Source organism: Schistocerca gregaria, chromosome 2 (assembly GCF_023897955.1).
Source record: "Schistocerca gregaria isolate iqSchGreg1 chromosome 2, iqSchGreg1.2, whole genome shotgun sequence".
In the NCBI taxonomy this organism is placed as follows: domain Eukaryota; kingdom Metazoa; phylum Arthropoda; class Insecta; order Orthoptera; family Acrididae; genus Schistocerca; species Schistocerca gregaria.
Window position 1 is genome coordinate 372,867,875 of NC_064921.1, and position 25,690 is coordinate 372,893,564.

General features: G+C 45.8%; 1 protein-coding gene across 4 annotated transcripts in view; it reads right to left on the reverse strand.

Annotated features, from left to right (window-relative positions):
* The window catches only part of LOC126319852 (espin), a 569,186-nt gene that overhangs the window by 459,567 nt on the left and 83,929 nt on the right, over positions 1-25,690 (reverse strand). For 3 of the 4 annotated variants that reach the window (XM_049993548.1, XM_049993541.1, XM_049993555.1), the window contains exon 1: positions 1,518-3,196. The exons of the other annotated variant lie outside the window; for it this stretch is intronic. In XM_049993548.1, coding sequence (XP_049849505.1) covers positions 1,518-3,019 — 1,502 coding nt within the window. In that variant the 5' untranslated portion in view covers positions 3,020-3,196. Of the gene's footprint in view, positions 1-1,517; positions 3,197-25,690 lie in introns of those variants that run through there. 4 annotated transcript variants of the gene reach the window in all.

The following is a 25,690-nucleotide window of genomic DNA, read 5'->3' on the forward strand; positions in this document are numbered from 1 at the left end:
TTATTAAATCATTTGATTTAAATCTTTTACAATGACAAAGTACGATAGACTTTAGTATGTGACATAAATTTGAGTTTATACGCCAAACAGTTTCAGAGAAAAAGAGTCTTAAAAGATGGACAGACAGACAGACGAATGAAAAATAACGAAAATATTCTTACAAATTATTAATTTTTGATTTTTCCTCTATTTGTACCATTTAACCTTGCTTCTTGCCAAATTTCATGATTCTAGGACAACGTGAAGTATCAAACAGATTTTGATGAGTGGGTTTTCAAGTATGAAAATAGGTGACATAAATGGTCGTATCTTTTGATTTTTACGCTACCAAGGAACCAAAGACAATCGTGTATGACACTAATTTGAACTTGATGCGCTACACTGTTCCAGAGAGAAAGGGTCTTAACAAACGAACAGACAAATGGATAAAAAATGACAAAAAATATTGTTTTCTTGTGATAGAACTACGAATTAGCAATTTTCGGGCTTCTTGCCAAATTTCATGATTGTAAGTCAACGGGAAGCACGCTGTAAGTTTTAATGATCGAGTTTTCGAGTATCGAAATATGTGACATAAATGATCGTATCTTTTGATTGTGTTTCTGAAGAAGAGAAATTTGTTAACATCGAGTATAGATTTAAGTGTCAGGAAGTCGTTTCTGAAAGTATTTGTATGGAGTGTAGTCATGTATGGAAGTGAACCATGGACGATAAATAATTTGGACACGAAGAGAATAGATGTTTTCGAAATGTGGTGCTACAGAAGAATGCTGAAGATTAGATGGGTAGATCACATAACTAATGAGGAGGTATTGAGTATGATTGGGGAGAAGAGGAGTTTGTGGCATAACTTGACAAGAAGAAGGGACCGGTTGGTAGGACATGTTCTGAGGCACCAAGGGGTCACAAATTTAGCATTGGAGGGCAGCGTGGAGGGTAAAAATCGTAGAGGGAGACCAAGAGATGACTACACTAAGCAGGTTCAGAAGGATGTAGGTTGCAGTAACTACTGGGAGATGAAGCTTGCGCAGGACAGAGTGGCATGGAGAGCTGCATCAAACCAGTCTCAGGACTGAAGACCACAACAGCAACAACAACCACAACATATTTACGCCTCCAAAAGACCGTAAACCTTAATATGTCAGATAAACTAGTACTTTCGTGAGAAAAAGTGTTCTTTAAAATCGGACGGACAAGAAAGCGACACTGTAAGGTTTCCGTTTTTACAGACTGACGCACGAAACCCTAAAAAGACGTGCTGCTGTTCATATCTTCGTGATGAACGCTGTTACAAGAAAGGCCCGTGTTAGCTAAACTAAATTTGCTTCATAAATTTTCTTTTTGTTTCAGGAAAAAAAGTATTTGTGGTGGTCGGGGTAAATAATACCCCTTTCGATGTTCAAGGACATGTTGTGTCTGAAGGAGACGCCAATAGGAAGGGGAACAATTGTAGACGTAGAGTTTTTTTGCGGCAGCAGACGTGAGCAGGAGGGTTCAGTGGCCGCGGCCGCACTCACCGGTAGTTGTGCACCTTGAGGGACGGCCTATCGGTGACGTCAGAGCAGTGCTGCTCCATGTGGTGGCGCGGCGCGCTCTTCCTGCGGCGCTGCCGGAGCACGACGCGGAGTTTCCGCCTGGGCGGCGATTTCTTTCGTTCGGCGCTGCGTCCGCCACAGCACAGCAACAGCGACCGCGCGCCGCGACCACCGCCCTCCGGTCCTGTCACGGCGGTCTCCCTCACCGCGACGACGCGGCTGTCCAGCAACACTTCGCCGCTCATGAATCCCCCGTCATTATCCCCGGCCAGCCGGTTCGCGCCGTCGCTCTCCCGCAACATTCGCTTCCTTTGGACGGAACTGGAGAAAACCACGTTCTCGGCTGGACACGACGGGAACACCGAGGCTATACTTTCCTCAGTCCTTTCGCTTTTCGTACTTCTACAGCGCGAGTCCGAGGAAGGAATTTCCTGTCGCGGTCTCCTGGGTCGACGCCCGCTCTCTGGGAAACGAGATTTGTCACGGAGGTCGGCGTTCTTGTGGGGCGTTGAGGTCGTTATCGGTTGGCCGTAATCTTCTAGGCTGTCACTACTGTGGCAAATACTGTCCTGTATAGCTTTGGCACCCAGTTCTTCTTCTGTCGGAAGAGCACTAGGCGAAACGCCGTCAGAGACATCGCTCACTGAAATCGCACTGCACCCGTCTACACTTGTTTTCAGAACATCCGTCGTCTGTGTTCGAACTGTATGCAGTCGAGACCTCTTTTTCGGTGTCAGTGCCGGTCGACGGTTCGTAGCCTTCGGCTTTCCGTGGCAGCAACACAACCATCCACTAGTACCATCACTTGGAGCAGCGACGGGGACTCGTGGTGGTTCAGCGACTCCTATTCTGTCGAAGAGTGGCTCCGCAGCCGCATCGTCGCTTTCCCTTTCAACGGACGTCCTCGTCGACTGTGAAGACACAGACGACGTGTCGCCGTCTGTGTCTCGTTTAACAGAATTCTGCAAGTCTTCGGCAGGCACACCCGGCTGTCGGTCCGTTCGTCGAGTAGCCGTTTGCCTCCGAGACCTCGCGCCTCGCAGAGACACTTCGGTAAACGTGGTAGGTGCACTGCTGAGCGAACTCGCACCGTTGGAGTCAGTCTTGGCGGCTGAGCTCTGAGCAATATTGGCTGCGCCAAGTAGATCGGTGTTATCAGCAGTGGCACTGCGCTGTATGTCTCGATCGGGAAATTCCCCGTCACGAACTTCTTCAGGGCTGGCGCAATCATTATGACGATCTCCATTACCGTCTCCTGTCGCGTCTTCAGCACCGTCTCCAGAAGACAGACGATCCTCTTCGTTTCGCTGATGCTTCTCTTCCGCCGCTCCGGCAGCTCTGGAAGCGAGCTTTTCGGGACTGTACGGCCAGGAGCGGCGCCTGTAAGTGTAGCGATACTCCCTGGGAGTGGCAGCTGCGCCGTCGGCGACTCGCACCACCTCGCCCCTGCGGCAGCGCAGACAGCCGAGGAAGCTGGCCAGCATGCTGCATGGCCGCGCGGGCACTGCTGGCGGCCGGGGCGCCCCTCGCGTGGCCGTCGATAGCCGCGGACCCTTCTCACTTTTACTCGCCGCTGTTAACTTTCCACAAACTCGGCCGCTCTCGGACGCCACGCTCGCGTGCCCCCCGATGTTTCGCTTTTGGCGCCGGCCCGCGGGAAGAGGGCGCACGCACGTCGGGCGCCGGACGGACGCACGCTGGACTGGACTGGAGCGGACTGGAGTGGCGCAGAGTGCGCGGCCGCCGGCTGCACAGGAAGCGCGGGGCGGCAGGAAGCGGCAGACGGGGTGCCCGCCAGCGGCCCGACACGCCACGCCGCGCCTAACGTATTCCGCGCCGCGAGACAAAGCGATCGTGCGGCCCGCTCGCCGGCTGCCCATTGTGTTCGGCAGCGGCGCGTGTGTGTGTCTCCGAGGAAAGCTAACACGTCTGCATCGTCTGCAGATTCGTCACCCACGCCCGTTGTCGGAGAATAACGGAGATGCCAACTTAAACGTCTAAGCGTTCTTACGATATTCAGAAGGACCGAGAAAGCGCATCTAGAATACGTAGGGTGGACCAGTAACAGAGTAATTGCATTTGGCTTCAATTACACTGCTCTGTAAAACTTACACTAAGGTGACAAATTCATGAGGCACCAATATGCATAGCATCGCGTGCGACCGAGCGGTTCGAGGCGCTACAGTCTGGAACCGCGCGACCGCTACGGTCGCAGGTTCGAATCCTGCCTCTGGCATGGATGTGTGTGATGTCCTTAGGTTAGTTAGGTTTAAGTAGTTCTAAGTTCTAGGGGACTGATGACCTCAGATGTTAAGTCCCATAGTGCTCAGAGCCATTTTTTCATGTGTTGATGTCCTTAGGTTAGTTAGGTTTAAGTAGTTCTCAGTTATAGGGGACTGATGACCTCAGAAGTTAAGTCCCATAGTGCTCAGAGCCATTTGAACCATATCGCGTACTCGCATTCCGGAGGACGACGGTTCAATCGCGCGTCCGGCCACCCTTATTTAGGTTTTCCGTGATTTCCCTAAATCGCTCCAGGCAAATGCAGGGATGATTCCTTTGAAAGGGCACGGCCGACTTCCTTCTCCGTCCTTCCCTAATCCGATGAGACCGATGACCTCGCTGTTTGGTCTCTTCCCCCAAACAACCCCAACCCATATCGATTACACAAGACATAAAAGGGTTGCACATTGATGGATCTATCATGTGTACTCAGGTGATGTGCGGAAAGGTTTCCGAGACGATTATAAGCCCACGACGCCAATCACAGACTTTGAACGCGGTATGGCAGTTGGAGTTAGACGCACATGACAGTACATTTCGGAAATGGTTAAGGAATTCAATATTCCGAGATCCAGAATGTCAAGAGCGTGCCGAGAATACCAAATTTCAGGTTTTGCTTCTCATCACAGACAATGCAATGGCCGACGGCCTTCACTAAACGACCGGCAGCAGTAGCTTTTACGCTGAGTTGTCAGAGCTAACAGACAAGCAACACTGTGTGAAATAACCGTAGATATCAATGTGGGACGTACGACGAACGTATCCATTAGGACAGTGTGGTGAAATCTGACGTTAATGGGCTATGGCAGCAGATGATCGACGCTTTTACTAACAGCACGACATCGCCTGCAGCGCCTCTCCTGGGCTCGTGGCCATATCGGTGGGATTCTAGACTACTAGGAAACCGTGGCCTGGTCGGCTGATTGACGATTTCAGCTGACAAGAGCTGAATGGTACGATTCGAGTGTGGTCCAGGCCCCAAGAAGCCATGGACAAAAGTTGTCAAAAAGGTACTGTGCAAGATATACTGGAACGGACTGGGTTCTTTGGTCCAACTGAACCGATCATTGACTGGAAATGGTTATGTTCGGCTACAAGGAGACCATTTGCAGCCAATTGTGGGCTTCATGTACCCAGACAACGATGCAATTTTTGTGGATGACAATGCGCCATGTCACGGGGCCACAATTGTTCGCAGTTGGTTTGATGAACGTTATGGACAATTAGAGCGAATGATTTGGCCACCCAGATCCTGCGCTGACAACACTTTTGCAATTATGGACGGCTGTAGAGGCAGCATGGCTCAATATTTCTGCACGGAACTTCCAACGTCTTGTTGAGCCCATGTCACGTCGACTGGCTGCTCTACGCTGGGCAAAAGGCGGTCCGATACGCTACTAGGAGGAATCCCATGGCTTTTGTCACTTTAGTGTCAGGACGAAATAGATAAAGTAACATAACGCATTAAAAACTCGGTAAAACTGAATGATAATGCGGGAGTCTCTTGCCAGAGATCTCCTAGTCACGCACAGAAAGATGGACGTTACACAGCGTGACGTCAACGCCAATATAGCGCCAAATGGGGCTGGTCCCACAACGCAAGCCAGTTCACGGAACTAGAAAAGGCAGTGTGTTTGTCAATTAGCGAGTAGTTATTACTCGGAAAACCAAACTGGCAACCTGGTCCCAGTGGCAGCCCGTCGTCTTTGCGCCCGAAAAGCAGGGAGGGGCAACAGCAATAGCCTACAGCCCAGCAATTATGGAGCGCTGTGACCCGCTTCACGCATTTAAGCGTCGCTTAATGAAGTAGCTATAGCGAGCAAAACAAAAACAGAATGTACAGTATTTCTCATATTAGCTGTTCAAAACGGTTCGCTGGTATTGTCCGTAGAACTACCTTCCGCAGTGATGCCTTTATTATCCACATCGGTGACTTGATTCGTCGCCTGCTGCCTCAGTTGGAGATGATAATACCGACTCGTTGTTCGAATCTATGCTGACAGATTTTATTTCAGTTTCCTCGCCTGTCACAGTATCTCTTCAGCAGTAGCCATCAAACACTTTTTGGCATGACACGCAGCCTTTCAAATCTTTTAATGCCACAACAAAGCTTCAACAGAAAACTGACTGTGTGGTTAGTAGGTTGATTCCTAGCGATCACTAAAAATTTGCTTATTTTTTGGTGCATTGGCCTGGAACAAGGTACTCTCAGCCTTGTGCAACCCACTGGAAACCTACTTAAATATAAAAGCTTCGCAATTGACGCGCGAGTCACCGAACTAGCGTTACATACAAGGGCTAGCGCCATGCACGGCCGTACACGATATTCTTTTATCAGCAATAAAATTATCAGCCGTCATTTATTTGGGCTATAGACTGATACATTTTTCGCATTATGACTACGGATATCATTCGTTGCAAGATTTCAGGCCCGTTCTATAGGATTTAGATCTAAATGGTACGACAGCAGTAGATAGGAAACCACTGTCTTGCAAAATTTCGTCAGTCTCTATGTATATTTAATTTGTTCTGTCATTTCTACAAGACTGAAGTTTTCCTATTATAGCCATAGATGAGAAAGGCCACAAAGCGAAAATCTGCTTTCTGCATCAAATGTTGCCTGCCACTATTGTTTGATACTGCTCGTCGCACATTTACTCACGGTATAGAGTGTAAGATAAATGAATAATCCCTCTTTTATACGGCACCTATTAAAAGTGAAGTCTCATAGATGGAACAGTTTTCTCTCTGAATTTCTTTTCTATCCTGGAAGTCCAGTTTTACGCGACAAAATCTGCGGAGTTTCCCAGAGATGGTTGTCTTGGTAAGGGTCATAATATCGCAGGAATTGCTTTCTATAATACGTTTATATACATCATCAATGAGATATTTACAGTATGCATTTTATTTATTCTGCTTTGGGATAAATTTTTGAATTCTGCTTCTTTCGGCACCGTGTCCCTCCTTCCACAATTTGCCAACCATCGACTTTCTTAACTACATCTTACCATCATTTGTTCGCAACTTCGTTCATCTTCTCTGTCGGCCCTATCAGACATCTTATCAGCCTGCATCTCGTGGTCGTGCGGTAGCGTTCTCGCTTCCCACGCCCGGGTTCCCGGGTTCGATTCCCGGCGAGGTCAGGGATTTTCTCTACCTCGTGATGGCTGAGTGTTTTGTGATGTCCTTAGGAAGTAGTTCTAAGTTCTAGGGGACTGCTGACCACCGATGTTAAGTCCCTTAGTGCTCAGAGCCATTTGAACATTATCGTTTTAAATAAAATTAATGGCATCAGCAGCAAACCGTCGTGACTTCCCGTGAAGGTATTTCCTGCGACCACTTTCAGTGTTTATTTATCTTACTTGTACAGCAAGGAAACGATAGATACTACTTTGAACTGGAACGTGAGAGGACCTAGTCAAGTGACCAAGCTAGATCCCGCTAGGGCCAGGTTACCACTTCGCCGAAAAGTACAGCGCAGTGTGGCAGTTTGATTCATTACAGCATGGCCCGGAGGTAACACTTGGAGAATTTCACGAGGAGAATCATCGGGAAACTGGAAGAAGGACCAAGTTTGACGAGTGTCGCCCAAGAGTTTGGTATCGCTCACAATATTGTTTCAGGTGTAAGAGGAACGTTCCAAACCACAGGTTCTGCTGCCCGAAGGAGAGGTGGTCTCCCACGGTCAACTAGGACAGCAGTTGACTGCTGCGTCGTGCAACAGGGAAGGAGGGCTCCATGTCAAACAGCGGGTGCAGCTGCAACCACATTTAATAGAACTGCAAGGCTCGCAGTGCCACTATCCACAGTGACATGGCGGCTGCATACGGGTGGTTCTTTTGTCCGATGAAAGTACGTTGTGTTCCGTTAAATCCCGTATGTCGGCCGCACAGTTTGCTATGATACCAAGGGCACAGGTGGTGGACCAACAAGGATCGGTGTCGCGTACCCTTGTCGGATGAGAGGATATTCAGTGGTGATATTGGACGCACCCTCATGTGAGAAAGGTGAAAGCACGTAATGTACCCAGGAACACTGTCGAACATATTCGTTTTGGAGTTCCGGGCGTTATGGTGTAGGGAGGCGTAATGTTTCGTTGGTGTGCTGCCTCCAAATCTTTGAATACGACACATTCACCGGTCAACGTTATTGTGACATTGTACTCCTTCCCCCCTGTGCGTCTTTTCGCGAGCGCATTCGACCCTAACTTCATTCTTATGGCTGACTATGCGCGACCGTATCGAACAGCACAGCTGGAGGAGCTATTGGAACGAGAGGGTCTTCAGCGAATGGTGTGGCATTCACATTCTCTCGGTTCAAATCCCATCGAGCACGCATAGGATACGTACTGCAGCACTTCCACATGCGCCAACCACCAGCAGTTATCATCCGCGCTGATGGTGGAATGGAGCGCCCTACCACAAGAACTAATTACTAACCTTGTGATCAGCATGGAGTACAATGCAGAGGATGCATTGCTGTACGTGGCGATCACACACCCTGTTAAGAACCCTATCCCACATCTTTAGTGTCCACAGTACCACCACAAATCTAGGTGACTTCAGTGTAATTATTGCCTTTGAATAAATGAGTCATTTCTGTTCATCTCACTCCGTTTTCTTTCAGTCACCTTCTCTACTGTACGGTACTGTACTGCAGTAGTTCTTTCTATGTATGGTCCAAGTTTCCTGGAGCTATGTTACTTGGCCGTATCATATCATGCGAAAGTTATGTTATGAACGCCAATTTATCTGTCGGATACATTCCTCCGCTACAATTTTTACCCTCTACAGTTCCCTTAAGTACCATGGAACTTATTCCTTGATATCTTAACGCATGTTCTATCACCCAGCCTTTTTTTCTTGTCAATGCTTTCCACGTATTCTTATCGTCGTCGATTCTTCGCGGAAGCATCGCATCTGCAACGTTTCGATACTCTTATTCTCTTCTTTATTGGTTTTCTTACACTCCATGATTCACTATCATACTAATTTGTGCTCCAAGCGTGCATTCACAGAAATTTCTTCCTCAAACTAAGGCCGATGATTGATACAAACAGGCTTCTTTTCTCCACGATTGCCCTCTTTGTATGTGCTCCGTTCGCCATCACTATTTTGCTGTCTAAGTAGCAAAATTCCTTAAATTCGTCTATTTGGCGAGCCCCAGTTTTGATAAGTCTTTCGCTAATTTCACTCCCGCTACGCCTCCTTATTTCGATCTCTTTTTCAATTGGTTTACTTTAATCAGTATTCTGTACTGATTAGACTGTTCATTCTGTTCAACACTTCCTGCACTTCTTCCTCACTTTCACTTTATCAGAATTACGGCGAAAATGTCTGACAAACAGTGCAAATGTCGACGGTATTCATTTGTGGTACTTGCCTTTGTCAACAATAATGCCCACATTAGTCTTTGCATTGTATTTTTACAAAACAAAGGTGTTTGGGGTAACATACCGAATTAATCACATTTGCATTGTTACTCTGTAACGACCAACTTTAGACCACGAATCCCTTATTCCAAAATATCTCAGAATAATATCCGAAATTTTGTCGGTGGTGTTCGAGTTCACCGTGTACAACACGTGAAATGGTTCTGGAAGAATGTGGTTCGTGGTGCACACATGTACGTATCATAGCCCATTCTCGTGGTGTGTGATACTGACACGTGCGAGTATATGGAACGCTGACAAGACCCACACAACTTTTTGTTTTATTTCTTTTCCCATTTTATTTCTTTTCTTGATGTTAACTATTGCTGTATTTTAGCATCTACATCACTTGATAATGACTTAAAGCCTATACTGCACTTGTGTTTCTAAAGAAGTACCATTTCTCCCTCTTCTTTTTCCTGGCCTTATGCCGTATGCTCAGCATGCTGTTCTGAATTTGGCTTTGTTAGTGGTAGAGGGTGGCCACATGCCCTTCCTGTCGCCTCCTCTCACAGTAACTTAGCACGCGCTGCTTTTATCAGGAGTCCTGTGTGAAGTGTGAATTTACTTCTCTGATTGTGGCTTCACGAGACATTTAAAACTTTAGTGGGAAAATATAAGTAGTTCTTGCTAGTTCTTTGTAGCAAGAAACAGCCACAAGCGTCGACATTAGGAATAACGGAAAGCAGTCTATGGAGAGGCGTGATCTACGTCAATTACAGACAGAAAGTGTACAGTAGCATTTCCTGTTATTTATGCGTAAGTAAACGCTAAAAGACTCCGGTGTTTAAATAATGGACTAAGTGGGACAAACAGGACCTTGGATTAGCTTCTATAGGTTACCCTTTCTTGCTCCGCTGACAAAGGCAGGCACGTGATAAACGCTAGTCAAACCGTACTTTTTGGCCCAAATGTAATTACAAGTTCCCCAATAAATGGTGGAAGAAGCTGGTTAAAGGTCGGAGGAAGGCAAGCATGTACCTCTCGTCTAGGACCATGCCTTGTAAAGCACTACTGCCTTCAAACTAACCTTCAGGTTTAGGAGAGCTCTCTCTTTTATCTACATTTGTGGATCAAGTTTGTCTACAACTCATTATAGTCTATCATACGTTCTTAGTAATCTACTGTGATAGCTACAGAGACCTTTTTAAATTGGGATATAGTGTTTAACGTCAGATGAAGAACGAGCTTACAAGTGACTCATTATATGAAAACACTGTAGGAAGGAATCGAATTGAAATCATCTTATTTGATAACATTGTAGGAAGGAATTGAATTGAAACCGACTATGAGGTTTGCGTAAACAATAGTTCAGTAGGCACAGATACTTCACACAACGTCCTCTAGATCTGCAGTGACCAGCCTTCTTCTTCAAAGGGGATCGCATCTACTCGTCATCACGGATTTCGTCCAAATTGATGGTACATGCAGGGCTTAAATGAAAATGACAGGAGTGGGACCTCCAGATGGCCGAGCCTGTAGGGCAGCAGTTGGCACAGCGGAAAGGATACAGAACGGTATCAAGTGTTCAAGGCTCTATCTTGTTCATTTCAGATTTTACATTACTTACACTTCAAATAAACCGAAATAATGCTCAGTATATTGTATCTTTTATTTTCATAAAAGGAATGAAATGGCAATGCTAAAGAAAATTTGAGGTAGCAAATAATCTCCACGAATGGATTATACTGACAGCGACCTCGAGGACTCGGCAAATAACTTTCCGAGAAGGGACAGCAATTAAAGTGGTCAGGACTTCCCTTGGTCTCATTTTCACCTTCGAGCAGTCCTCGGCAGCTGCACGCGAATACTGAGTTTCCCTGTTTTCATGCGTGAATAATCGACTGTAAAATAATAAGATAATCAAATTTGAAATACGAAGTTCCCGTGTACGTCTTACAACGCCTTCCTGGAAATTTATTCGCACTCTTAAATTTTCCTTTGTCTCTCCCCTTTATTTCGGTTCATTTGCAGCATAAGTGACAAAACTGAAGAAAAGTGGTTATACATATGGGTTTGAACCCACAGTACTCGTATTAGTCTTCTCTGCTCCATTCGTAGTGTCCTAGATAACAGAACGCAGCATGTCATTCTCAATGGAGAGAAGTCTTCCGAAGTAAGAGTGATTTCAGGTGTGCCGCAGGAGAGTGTCGTGGGACCGTTGCTATTCACAATATACATAAATGACCTTGTGAATGACATCGGAAGTTCACTGAGGCCTTCTGCGGATGATGCTCTGGTATATCGAGAGGTTGTAACAATGGAAAATTGTACTGAAATGCAGGAGGATCTGCAGCGAATTGACGCATGGTGCATGGAATGGCAATTGAATCTCAATGTAGACAAGTGTAATGTGCTGCGAATACACAAAAAGAAAGATCCCATATCATTTAGCTACAATATAGCAGGTCAGCAACTGGAAGCAGTTAATTCCATAAATTATCTGGGAGTACGCATTAGGAGTGATTTAAAATGGAATTATCATATAAACTTGATCGTCGGTAAAGCAGATGCCAGTCTGAGTTTCATTGGAAGAATCCTAAGGAAATGCAATCCGAAAACAAAGGAAGTAGGTTACACTACGCTTGTTCGCCCACTGCTTGAATACTGCTCAGCAGTCTGGGATCCGTACCAGATAGGGTTGATAGAAGAGATAGAGAAGATCCAAGGGAGAGGAGCGCGCTTCGTTACAAGATCATTTAGTAATTGTGAAAGCGTTACGGAGATGATAGATAAACTCCAGTGGAAAACTCTGCAGGAGAGACGCTCAGTAGCTCGGTACGGGCTTTTGTTGAAGTTTCGAGAACATACCTTCACCGAGGAGTCAAGCAGTATATTGCTCCCTCCTACGTATATCTCGCGAAGAGACCATGAGAATAAAATCAGAGAGATTAGAGCCCACACAGAGGCATACAGGCAATCCTTCTTTCCACGAACGATAGGAGACTGGAATAGAAGGAAGAAGCGATAGAGGTACTCAAGGTACCCTCCGCCACACACCGTCAGGTGGCTTGCGGAATATGGATGTAGATGTAGAAACTACGCTAGCATAAATGGCTTACGTCTCGCTCTAAACCCTTGGCCATCTGGAGATTCTGTCGCTTTCAGTACAGACAATGCCTTGCATAGACCATAAATTTGGACGAAATCGGTGATGATAGGTTGGCACGATCCCCTTGTTAGTCTTTCCGTGAATGGCAGTATAAAACCACTATGAGATTAGTGGAACCCGACGGAGATGTGGGAAATGGAAATGAGAGTAACAAGAGCACTTAAGTGGTGTTATTTATGACGCACAAAAATGAGATTCGTATATTACGACGCGCCAGGCGTATTTCATTAGGCGGTGGAAAGTAAACGTATGCGAGAGGTTTGTGGAGCGAGACTAATTGGGTCACGTCGAGAGTGAGAGCTCCACGGGAGAGCGTCCGTGGCACAAGCAGGGCCAGGAGCCAACAAGTCCAGAAGCCCGGGGGTCCTCAAACATGACCGCAGCTCGCCATGGCAGCAGAGGTCGACATTACGGGCAACTAGTGCGCCAGCGTCCTGTCTTATCGTCCAACGCGTGGTCGTGTGTGTTGTGCTTAACGTTAGTCAAGGTTCCACAGCATGTCGTTCATAGCCTCATAAACGTTGATAAATACTTGCTTACTAACACCTTAAAATTGCGTCCCATTAATCGACAAAGTGAACCGTGGAGCCGGCACTAACGGAAACTAACACAGTCACCTGCTTAGGTACACCAGGTTCCACATCAAAGCAGTTCACGTTATTACCTCGCAGTGCATGGACACTGACCTCAGGGAAATATTACTGGTAGCGTCATTGTACGTATTGATAATAAGAAAGAGTAAGGAATACAGTGCTGGCGGAATATGCGACGAAACGTCCAAACAAAACGTTCAGTTGAGTAAATCAACGCTGTACATATTACAACAGGAGGGAAGCTATAGGAATGGTGTGCGTTTAACGTAAGACCGGACTTCAAAAAGTAAATTACGCCTGGTTATGGCAGGCTATGTAATTTTTATCGAATGCTGCACTGTAGTTCAAAGTGACACAGACACATGACACTATTTTCAACAAAGTCACCGAGTTTCTGTGAACAGCAGTCTGAAGGTTCTACTAGTCTTTCAACTCTTCGGCTGTAGAAATCCGGTCCACGAGAAACTCTACGTGAACGTCCATAGCGTTGGAAAGTCTGCGACTGCTGCGACTCAGTTCCTCCATAGTCTGGACGTCGTCGCCTGTGTTCCTTGTCGACGGCCATCCTTCTCGATCAGCAGCAGCCACGTCTGTGCGACCTCCATCAAATTGTTGGCACAATTTCCCTACGGCCGGACGCGATATTGCATTTGGTCCACATACCGCCGAATTTCTGGCTGAATCTGTGTGCAGTTTACACGATTTTCCTACAAGAATCGTACTGTCACGCATACCTGAATTTTGCAGTACGTTTCCTGTTGCTGCGCCATTTCAGTCGCACACTGTGATGCATCTGTCAACTGTATCGAAGCAGAATTGTGTCTACAGGAAATCCGGAACACGTACCTACTGTCTTCTGACAATGCAACACTCGTGTTGCGCAATGATGTTAGCGTAGGACAAAATGAATGACTTACTACGCCGGCCGAAATGGCCGAGCGGTTCTAGGCGCAACAGTATGGAACCGCGCAACCGCTACGATCGCAGTTTCGAATCCTGCCGCGGGCGTGGATGTGTGTGACGTCCTTAGGTTAGTTAGGTTTAAGTAGTTCTGAGTCCTCGGGGACTGATGATCTCAGAAGTTAAGTCTCATAGTGCTCAGAGCCATTTGAACCATTTTCGAATTACTACCTACGAGGGGCGTTCAGTACGTAATGCAATACTCTATTTCTCGGTCAGGTGCGGTTGAAAATACGCGGAATTTGTTGTGCGATATCGTGAATATTCCCGCTTCAGCCCCCTTAATTTCATGAAGTTGCTATTCGTGGCGCTGCTACACGTAGCCTTCAAAATGAAGCCTGTAACGGAGGTGCATTCGAATCAGAAAGTTGTCATTGAATTTAGTTTGGCGCTGAAGCAGAGCATCGCAGATATCCATAGGCGCTTGCAGAATGTCTGCTCTGCTGGGACCTGGTAGTGAAAAACAGCACGATGAGTCGTTGGCCGAGGTGTCTTATCATCGCAACCACTTCGCGCAAACCAGTCCGATCTCCCGCGCACCAGCCGTCCGTACATAGCTGTCACTCCTGCAACGTTTAAACGTGCGGACACTCTCATTCGACGTGATCGACGGATCACAATCAAAGCCCTCGCTGCTCAACGGATTTTTCTGTTGGTTGTGTAGACACACTTTTCCACCAGCTGGGATAATCAAAGGTGTGTGCCAGCTGCATTTCTCGCAGGCTAATAGCATTGAAGAACAATCTTTGAGGAATTGCTTGCACGTTACGAAGTTCATCATGACCATTTTTTTTTCGAACAGCTCCACAGCCGGTGGTTTCATCACTTCGGATCCGAAACAAATCTGCAATCCATCGAGTGGCGCCACACCACGTCTCCTCCGCAGAAAAAGATCAAAGCCGAGATCTCAGCCGGTGAAGTCATGGCGACTGCCTTCTGGGACTCTGAAGGGGTTATTCTGTCTGATGTCCTCCGTGATGGTCCAACGAAAAACGCTGAAGTGTGTTGTGACACCCTCGGGAACTTCAGCATGTCATAGGACCGTTGCTATTCACAATATACATAAATGACCTGGTGGATGACATCGGAAGTTCACTGAGGCTTTTTGCAGATGATGCTGTGGTGTATCGAGAGGTTGCAACAATGGAAAATTGTACTGAAATGCAGGAGGATCTGCAGCGAATTGACGCATGGTGCACGGAATGGCAATTGAATCTCAATGTAGCGAAGTGTAATGTGATGCGAATACATAGAAAGATAGGTCCCTTATCATTTAGCTACAAAATAGCAGGTCAGCAACTGGAAGCAGTTAATTCCATAAATTATCTGGGAGTACGCATTAGGAGTGATTTAAAATGGAATGATCATATAAAGTTGATCGTCGGTAAAGCAGATGCCAGACTGAGATTCATTGGAAGAATCCTAAGGAAATGCAATCCGACAACAAAGGAAGTAGGTTACAGTACGCTTGTTCGCCCAATGCTTGAATACTGCTCAGCAGTGTGGGATCCGCACCAGGTAGGGTTGATAGAAGAGATAGAGAAGATCCAACGGAGAGCAGCGCGCTTCGTTACAGGATCATTTAGTAATTGCGAAAGCGTTACGGAGATGATAGATAAACTCCAGTGGAAGACTCTGCAGGAGAGACGCTCAGTAGCTCGGTACGGGCTTTTGTTGAAGTTTCGAGAACATACCTTCACCGAGGAGTCAAGCAGTATATTGCTCCCTCCTACGTATATCTCGCGAAGAGACCATGAGGATAAAATCAGAGAGATTAGAGCCCACACAGAAGCATACCGACAATCCTTCTTTCCACGTACAATACGAGACTGGAATAGAAGGGAGAACCGATAGAGGTACTCAGGGTACCCTCCGCCACACACCGTCAGGTGGCTTGCGGAGTACGGATGTAGATGTAGATGTAGATGTAGATGTTCATCGTCACAAAAATGCAAACGAACTTCTCCTTTTCCATGACAACGCAATGGCTCACACATGTCTGCACAGTCGACAGGAACTCACAAAATTTCATTGGACTATTCTTCCTCATCCATCCTACGACCCCGATCTCCCAACTTCCGACTTCCATGTTTGGCGCAAAGAAGGATGCATTCCGCGGGAAGCAGTACGTGCATCATTGGGAGATTATTGATGTAACAAGGCGTTGGCTTCGACGTAACCAGTAGGGTGGCACCACGTGGGCATACAGCCCATCCTAGTAAGGATGCGTAAGAGCGTCGCATTGAACGGAAATTATGTTGAAAAACAGAGTTTTGTAGCCAAAAGAGTGGTGAATAATATGGTGTTCCGGAATCATGAATAAAACCAATCAGCTGTCAGAAAAAAGAGGGGTCACATTACGTATTGAGCGCCGCTCGAAAAAGCTATCGATGCTACGAACAAATGCATTATTAGCCAGCAATTTTTGCGATATTATGAAAAATAAAAGAAATGACAACTTTTACGATAACTTTAGTGGTTTTGCAGCACAGAATTGGACTTATAGGGTATCAATGAAACTCTTAGGAAAAATATCCTGCTTGTACGACTTGGTATCAAATGTCGCCACATGTGTGTGCACGAGAAGGCACAATTTTAAAAAGGGCAGCCATCATTAAATTTTTCTGAAAAAATTAAGCATCACAATTAAGGCAGCCAGTAGGTTCTTCAAACTAACGTAGATTCATACACATTACACTGTTAATAAATGTAGTCAAAGCCTACAAGAAATATCATCAAACAATATTTACGGTCAACGTTTAACTGTTATTCTCTGCAGGGCAGTGGCGTATAGAGGTGTAGCGTGTGACTGTAGTACAGCGACGAGAGTACTGGAGTGTACGCTGTTACTACATAGCGTAAACAAGAACGTGAGGCCACCCTGGACAGGTCTCCAGTTTGTGTTGCCGGGTAATACGTCATAACTATTGTGTTCCATTTCTTTTTTGATATTTTAATCAAGTAAAGCAAAACCCTGGCATCGATAGATAACATTTGTAACTCCTCGCTTTCCCCTCTGCAGACCGCATTTATCTCCTTTGAAAATTACGAGAAGAGATCTACTGAACCGAACATTTTGCGATACAGGGAAACTTTATGCTACACCGACCGGGAGTCGAATCAGGAATCCTGCCTTTCGCGAGCACCATGTTAATATCTGCGCGGTCAAGTTTGCCTCATGCGCGGACGTGAATCTTTGTCTTGCCCGCAGTTACTCTCCGTGCCGTCCATGGTGAAGACGACATCTCCGCCGTATTCTTTCTCTCTTTAGCGCTAGTGCCGCAGCATCGGGATAGATGCTCTGTGGAGTCAGGAAGATGTGATGAGGCGCTAGTGACAGGTTGGTGAAGCTTTGATTCGGTTTGCATAGCTCTCTTTCAATGAGGTTAAGTGTAAGATAATGCCTATCACAAAAAGAATGAACTCCATAGTATCCGATTACAAGGAAAGTGATGAATATCACGATCATGTCACATCGTATAAGTCCTTAAGGGGAGTACTACTAGGGCATGTAGAAAAGTAACGCCCCTGAATATTTTATTCTGTTCGTAATATCGACTGATGTATGGCTTCGCTGCCATAAGAAGATAAATCTTAAAGTTAGTATTACATCACCGTTGAATATAACGAATTAAATAAATAAAAAAACTATGAAACCCTGGCCGCATAATAATTCTCCGCAATCATAATCAAAATACTTTGATGAATAATACTGCAACCGCCTGCCGTTACATGGCTCCGAATTGTATCGTGCAACATGACCGTGTGTAAAGTAACTATGTCGGTGCGTGAGAAACAGCGTGCTGCAATCGAGTTCCGAATTCGAAGAGCTTGTCCACGCATGTCTGTGACGGACCACACATGAGCGCTGTGCCATCTGCAGCAAACCGAAGCTTTGGGTTCACTGTCATCGATCATCCTCCATACAGTCTCGACTTCGCCCCACCCGATTTCATCTGTTTCCAAAACTTAAAGGACACCTTCGAGGACTTCAGTTTGATAGTGCTGAGGAGGTCAAGCAGAAGCGAGATTGCGGTTCCTCCAACAAAGTCAAACATTCTGCAGTGACAGTATTAAGAAACTGGTCCCTCGTTGGGAGAAATGAGTTCATCGACAGGCTGACTATGTTGACAAATAAATGTGTAGACACGAAAAATAAAGACATAGCTTATCAGCAAAATTTGTTTTATTTAAAATGCTTTAAGAATTTTCACGTAAAAAGTTGGAGGGCATTACTTTTCAGCAGGCCCTCGTATGATCACGAAGTATGAAAAACAAATGTGCAGACAAACGTTAGATAATGAAGCATCTTTCCCAGTAACCTCTCGCTTTACAGGATTACAGGTGCTCAATGTGGACTTCGTTTATGAGGTCACAAACTTCGATACGTGTGTGCAATTCATTGATGCGGATTTTCCGGGAAGATGTCCCGGCAGCCCGCTTTGCAGATCTGTTAATATGGTTGCCCAACTGTAGGCACGACAACACGGAGCGGAATAGAGGGTTAACAACAACACTTACAGACAGCACAACCTACAGCTACGAGTTCTAATTATAAAAATTCTGCAAATCATTAGCAGGTTTCCCTTTACCAGATGTATAGCAAGAGCATGTAGTAAATTGTTGTCTGATAACTTATCGTGGGTCACGTACAACCCAGTGGTATTGAAAGGGTGAGAAGAATACCCATACAATATAGTAGCAAAAATCGGCGTAGTTTAAAATAGAGACAGCCGCAACTACTTCTCAATGACACTTGTACTTTTACAATAACAAATATGGAAATAAGTCAAATTAAGATTGACGAAAGGAATTTTTAGGTAAATTAAGGTATCTACGACGCTACACTACAGTGTAAGTCCTACTATACAGTAGACTTTACCCGAGGGTAATAAAGAATTATACTACAGACAATGATGTCATCAAGACACTGCAAAGAGCAGCCATCATCTTTTGCCCTAGCTGCCTCTCAAGTGCCAAACAGTAGCAAGAAGAAATAGTGGGTGGTCAAATCAAAAGTACTGAAACAGGTAATGCGAGACTAATGCGCGATGGCGGTGCTGACATTAACGTTTAGGAATTAATTAATAAAACATAAATTAATTGGAAGTATTATACCCGCGCAACTTATGCGTGAGTACATTCCTACCAATTTCCAGTTTCTAAAGAGTGAAATAGGGGAGAGGCAGGTAATTACCTGATAATGGCGTTTGATGGTGGGAAACCACTGATCCTACTCGAGACGTGGCTGTGACATGTTGTTTCCCTGTCCACGATCATTCTCCGACACTATATTACATAAGACCTCAAATTGAGGTAAAGTGTAACTTGTTGTATAATCGGCCGTAAAATATGTTTCTGAAAATTTAGAGTTTATTGATGGAATCTACATCTGAATCCAAATTTTTATTTCAGTGTTACGTAATTTTTAATCGAGCAGAGTAGTAGAATTCAGGGAAGTACGAGGCAGCCATGTTCATTGTTACGTAAGGGGCTGAGGAATGGCCGTGAGAAACGTGAGATCGCTAAAAGAGGGTGGGAGACGTGTTCTGGAGAGAGCCAAAAGAGGCGCCTGGAATGTTGTAGAACAGTGGTCGTTAAACTTATTTTCTCAAGAGCCAGTGCTGATATACACTCCTGGAAATGGAAAAAAGAACACATTGACACCGGTGTGTCAGACCCACCATACTTGCTCCGGACACTGCGAGAGGGCTGTACAAGCAATGATCACACGCACGGCACAGCGGACACACCAAGAACCGCGGTGTTGGCCGTCGAATGGCGCTAGCTGCGCAGCATTTGTGCACCGCCGCCGTCAGTGTCAGCCAGTTTGCCGTGGCATAACGAGCTCCATCGCAGTCTTTAACACTGGTAGCATGCCGCGACAGCGTGGGCGTGAACCGTATGTGCAGTTGACGGACTTCGAGCGAGGACGTATAGTGGGCATGCGGGAGGCCGGGTGGACGTACCGCCGAATTGCTCAACACGTGGGGCGTGAGGTCTCCACAGTACATCGATGTTGTCGCCAGTTGTCGGCGGAATGTGCACGTGCCCGTCGACCTGGGACCGGACCGCAGCGACGCACGGATGCACGCCAAGACCGTACGATCCTACGCAGTGCCGTAGGGGACCGCACCGCCACTTCCCAGCAAATTAGGGACACTGTTGCTCCTGGGGTATCGACGAGGACCATTCGCAACCGTCTCCATGAAGCTGGGCTACGGTCCCGCACACCGTTAGGACGTCTTCCGCTCACGCCCCAACATCGTGCAGCCCGCCTCCAGTGGTGTCGCGACAAGCGTGAATGGAGGGACGAATGGAGACGTGTCGTCTTCAGCGATGAGAGTCGCTTCTGCCTTGGTGCCAATGATGGTCGTATGCGTGTTTGGCGCCGTGCAGGTGAGCGCCACAATCAGGACTGCATACGACCGAGGCACACAGGGCCAACACCCGGCATCATGGTGTGGGGAGCGATCTCCTACACTGGCCGTACACCTCTGGTGATCGTCGAGGGGACACTGAATGGTGCAAGGTACATCCAAACCGTCATAGAACCCATCGTTCTACCATTCCTAGACCGGCAAGGGAACTTGCTGTTCCAACAGGACAATGCACGTCCGCGTGTATCCCGTGCCACCCAACGTGCTCTAGAAGGTGTAAGTCAACTACCCTGGCCAGCAAGATCTCCGGATCTGTCCCCCATTGAGCATGTTTGGGACTGGATGAAGCGTTGTCTCACGCGGGCTGCACGTCCAGCACGAACGCAGGTCCAACTGAGGCGCCAGGTGGAAATGGCATGGCAAGCCGTTCCACAGGACTACATCCAGCATCTCTACGATCGTCTCCATGGGAGAATAGCAGCCTGCATTGCTGCGAAAGGTGGATATACACTGTACTAGTGCCGACATTGTGCATGCTCTCTCTGTTGCCTGTGTCTAGGTGCCTGTGGTTCTGTCAGTGTGATCATGTGGTGTATCTGACCCCAGGAATGTGTCAATAAAGTTACCCCTTCCTGGGACAATGAATTCACGGTGTTGTTATTTCAATTTCCAGGAGTGTAGTAGGATACACCTCAGGCAACGTATGTATCGATCTTATTATTAATTTGTAAAGTAAAATGTTGTAAGCCTCCATTAGCCCCCATTACACTAGCTAGTGGTGTTCCCTGTTTCAGATTGCTGACACCCTCACTGAAATTGCTTGACGAGTATTGTTATGCTGTCTGTGCGAAAGCATGATTAATTGTTCAATAACGGTAACTGTACTTAACGTTGAAATGCATTATGCACTACGCAATGAGACACTTAAAGTAGCAAATCAGATTTGCTATTTGGGGAGCAAAATAACAGATGATGATCGAAGTAGAGAGGATATAAAATGTAGACTGGCAATTGTAAGGAAAGCGTTTCTGAAGAAGAGAAATTTGTTAACATCGACTATAGATTTAAGTATCAGGAAGTCGTTTCTGAAAGTATTTGTATGGAGTGTAGCCAAGTACGGAAGTGAAACATGGGCGATAAATAGTTCAGACAAGAAGAGAATAGAAGCTTTGGAAATGTGGTGCTACAGCAGAATGCTGAAGATCAGGTGGACAGATCACGTAAATAAAGAGGAGGTACTGAATAGAATAGGGGAGAACAGGAATTTATGGCACAACTTGCCTAGAGGAAGGGACCGTTTAGTAGCACACGTTCTGAGGCGTCAAGGCATCACCAGTGTAGTACTGGAGGGAAGCGTGGAGTGTAAAAATCTTAGAGGGAGACCAAGAGAAGAATACACCAAGCAGATTCAGACGGTTGTACACTATGTGATCAAAAGTATCCAGACACCTGGCTGAAAATGACTAACAAGTTCGTAGCGCCCTCCATTGGTAATGCTGGAATTCCATGTGGTGTTGGCCCTCCCTTAGCCTTGATGACACCTTCTACTCTCGCAGGCATACGTTGGTCAGGTGTTGGAAGGTTTCTTGGGGAATGCAGCCCGTTCTTCACGGAGTGCTGCACTGAGGAAAGGTATCGATGTCGGTCGGTGAGCCCTGGCACGAAGTCGGCGTTCCAAAACATCCCAAAGGTGTTCTGTAGGATTCATGTCAGGACTCTGAGCAGGCCAGTCCATTACACGGATGTTATTGCCGTGTAAACTTTCCTCCACAAGCCGTACATTATGAACAGGTGATCGATCGAGTTGCATTGTGGTATTGATCGGAAGACCCCATGTAGACCCAGCTATGTTTATAGTAACATGCCATTTACATTGTATACACGCTCCTGTAGAAGTTAGTAATGATGTTAAATTCATGTATGGATGAAAGGACTTGGTGTACTTGCTGAAAATGTAACTGTAACTGGAGATATTACTTTGTACTATAATTATTAATAAAGTGTGATCCCAGACTTTAGCTACCGCCATCCCCGAATTGCTCTTCTACAGTAGGAAGCAAGAAGGCGCTTAAAACATCAATATAAGCCTGTGCTGTGATAGTGCCACGCAAAACAACAAGGGGTGCATGCCCCCTCCATGAAAAACGCAACCACACCATAAAACCACCGCCTCCGAATTTTACTGTTGGCACTAAACACGCTGGAAGATGACATTCATCGGTCATCCGCCATAACCACACCGAGGCGTCGTTTGGTATATGTGGCTTATGAGCAGCCGCTCGACCATGAAATCCAAGTTTTCTCACCTCCCGCCTAACTGTCATAGTACTTGCAGTGGATCCTGATGCAGTTTGGAATTCCTGTATGATGGTCTGGAGCCGGCCGCGGTGTTCTCGCGGTTCTAGGCGCGCAGTCCGGAACCGTGCGACTGCTACGGTTGCAGGTTCGAATCCTGCCTCGGGGATGAATGTGTGTGCTGTCCTTAGGTTGGTTAGGTTTAAGTATTTCTAAGTTCTAGGGGACTGATAACCACAGCGGTTGAGTCCCATAGTGCTCAGAGCCATTTTTTGATGGTCTGGATAGATATCTGCATATTACACCTTATGACCCTCTTCAACTGTCGGCGGTCTGTGTCAGTCAACAGACGAGGTCGGCCTGTACGCTTTTGTGCTGTACGTGTCCCTTCACGTTTCCACTTCACTATCACATCGGAAACAGTGGACCTAGGGATGTTTAGGAGTGCGGAAACCTCACATACAGACGTATGGCGCAAGTGACACCCAATCACCTGACCACGTTCGAAGTCCGTGATTTCCGCGGAGCGCCCCATTCTGCTCTCTCACAATGTCTAATAGCTACTGAGGTCGCTGATATGGAGTACCTGGCAGTAGGTAGCAGCACAATATACCTCACATGAAAAATGTATGTTTTGTGGGTGTCCGCATACTTTTGATCACATAGTGTATGTTGCAGTAGTTATTCGGAGATGAAGAGCCTTGCACAGGATAAGATAGCATGGAGAGCTGCATGAAACCAGTCTCTGGACTGAAGACGACAACAACAACATGTTATTTTTCTTCTATTCATTGTGTTCCATTATAACAGCCTGAATATAATTTCATATGTCTCGTTACAGATATGTGCTAGATGTTACTTCGGTTTGAAATTTGTACCATAGCAGCTGATCGGATACACATACCCATGAGCTGTCAGCAGTGGAAGACAACCAAAAAAGAATTCCCCCCTCTCGCCTCCTCTAACCCCACAGTCGCCATGCTACTTATCCCAAACCCTCTGAGGTAAGCGGAAAACTTTACTTAGCTCCAGATCGAGTTCACCAGCGTCAGTTAAAATGAAGTACATTTTAAAAGTATTACCGTTTCTGTAAGTATTTTTGTTTGTCAGTGAGCAGGAAACTTACACAGTTAAGAAGCTCTTAACGTTATTAGACTTTTTTTGAATTCGGCTGTTAATTGCTAAATGCACATTATTGTAAATTACGATTGAGAAGGGCATCCCATACGAATTTGCGGCCTGCGGGCCGCAGTTTAACTCCACTGTGTTAGAAGGTTGGCATACGAATCCTTCTGGCGGTACTAAGAACTAGAACGTAGTTTGAGGTGAGAGATTCCATTTGGATACAGCAGAATGGACTCATCGCTGTCCCTGATGTCTCTGAGAAATGTGGCAGACAGCCAGTAAAAATAATGGAGAAAAATTTACAAATAGGGGAATTGTCCACTTGTTAGAGGAAGAGCGTAGAGGGGGTTGGGTGTGAGCTGACCATGTTGTTGGAAACAGTCCATCCCCACTGGCGTGCTAAGCTGGATAGGTAATTCATCTAATGTTGCAAAGTAAAACCAAATATAATTGCGCAGGAAATGACTTTTAATGGTGCACAAAAGTTTTATTCTGAATGGTGACAACAGCTGCCGATTTAGTCGTCGCTAGATCAAATGAACATAGCTTATGTCTTTGTAGTATGTCACGTCTCACAAATTTACTGGTAAATCGGTCTCTGCTCTCAATCTTGCTGTGTATATTCTCATTGTGTTGGTAGATTAATTGCGGACGGCAATATGGTCGTGACAGTGGAGAAACGAAATAGTAGAGGAGAATCTTGGGATGATTGGTGCCATCCTTAAATATATTATCGTCATGTATGTAAAGTCCAGCGTGGCAGCTTGTTTTGTTCCGGCGTCATTCAGTGTGAGAGTGTAGTGCTAGCCTGTTGAATTATCTCCACTGGTGTCGCTAGTGCATAGAGGGTACGGCGTGCAGACGATTACTCCGAATTAGTACTGATGTGATGCGCTTCTCACTTTGATTCTGAACATGATACTGATGCATACAAACTTAATTAGAAGGCACAGTGTCTCAAAAATATAGATTGCTTTTAACAGACACGTTGGATATTTATTTTCTGTCCAACCAACCTCTTCCTCGGCCTGTCATTTCATTCAGAGTGTGTGCATGTGCCACTAGCCTGCTCGCTACCTCAGAACTTGTGCAGTGAAAGTAAGGCAGGTGATACGTCGGCTTAGTACAAGGACGCAGCACATCCTTAGGGTAGGAAACCAGTTCGCATATCTGATGGTATACTGATCTGTGAATCATATCTTAAACATATTTTCTGCCTTCATTGTCAGTTCTCGGTTTCTCACACAATAGACCATCCACCATCCTTGGCACTCATGTCGACAAATGTAAGGATATAGCATTTTTAAGGAATTTCCGTTCGGATTGACACATACCCAATGCATTAAATATATCCCATACATTGTCAGACCTTGAAATAGTTTAATATCTGGTTTTCAAGTAAGAACGTCTGTCTCGTGATAAAGCACGAAGACGTAAAGTCAAATGAAGCTCTTCGGTAATAACTTTAGTATAAACTGATACTGTTGATACATTTCTATACGTTAAGAGATTTAATATCTTTAAAAGAAACTTTGATAAAAAGTTGTCATTTCACTCCAAAAATTTTCAAACAAATGTGTTTTTACGGGATATAAAATGTATTTACTGTGTTTGTATAATGATTACAATGAGTAAATGTACAATCTTTGTTCTCAATCTAATTTAACAGTGTTAGTTCAGTGCACCTCATTACATTCTGTTCTGTAGACAATGGCCGTTGTTGCTATGACGCAAATGAACTGACCCTGTTTTGGCTAGTTGGAAAAGCCACAATAAAATGCGTAACACCAACACCTTATTGATTCTGAAATTAAATTCATATTTGTCAACAACAAAACACGGAACTTCCATTATGCCACTGCCGAAATGATACCATGCAACAGAACGCACGTCATGACTTTCAAGGTCAAAAAGTTTGTTTATATCACGTTATCGTACCGCGCACCTACAAGACAACTACATTAGGAGTTGTCACC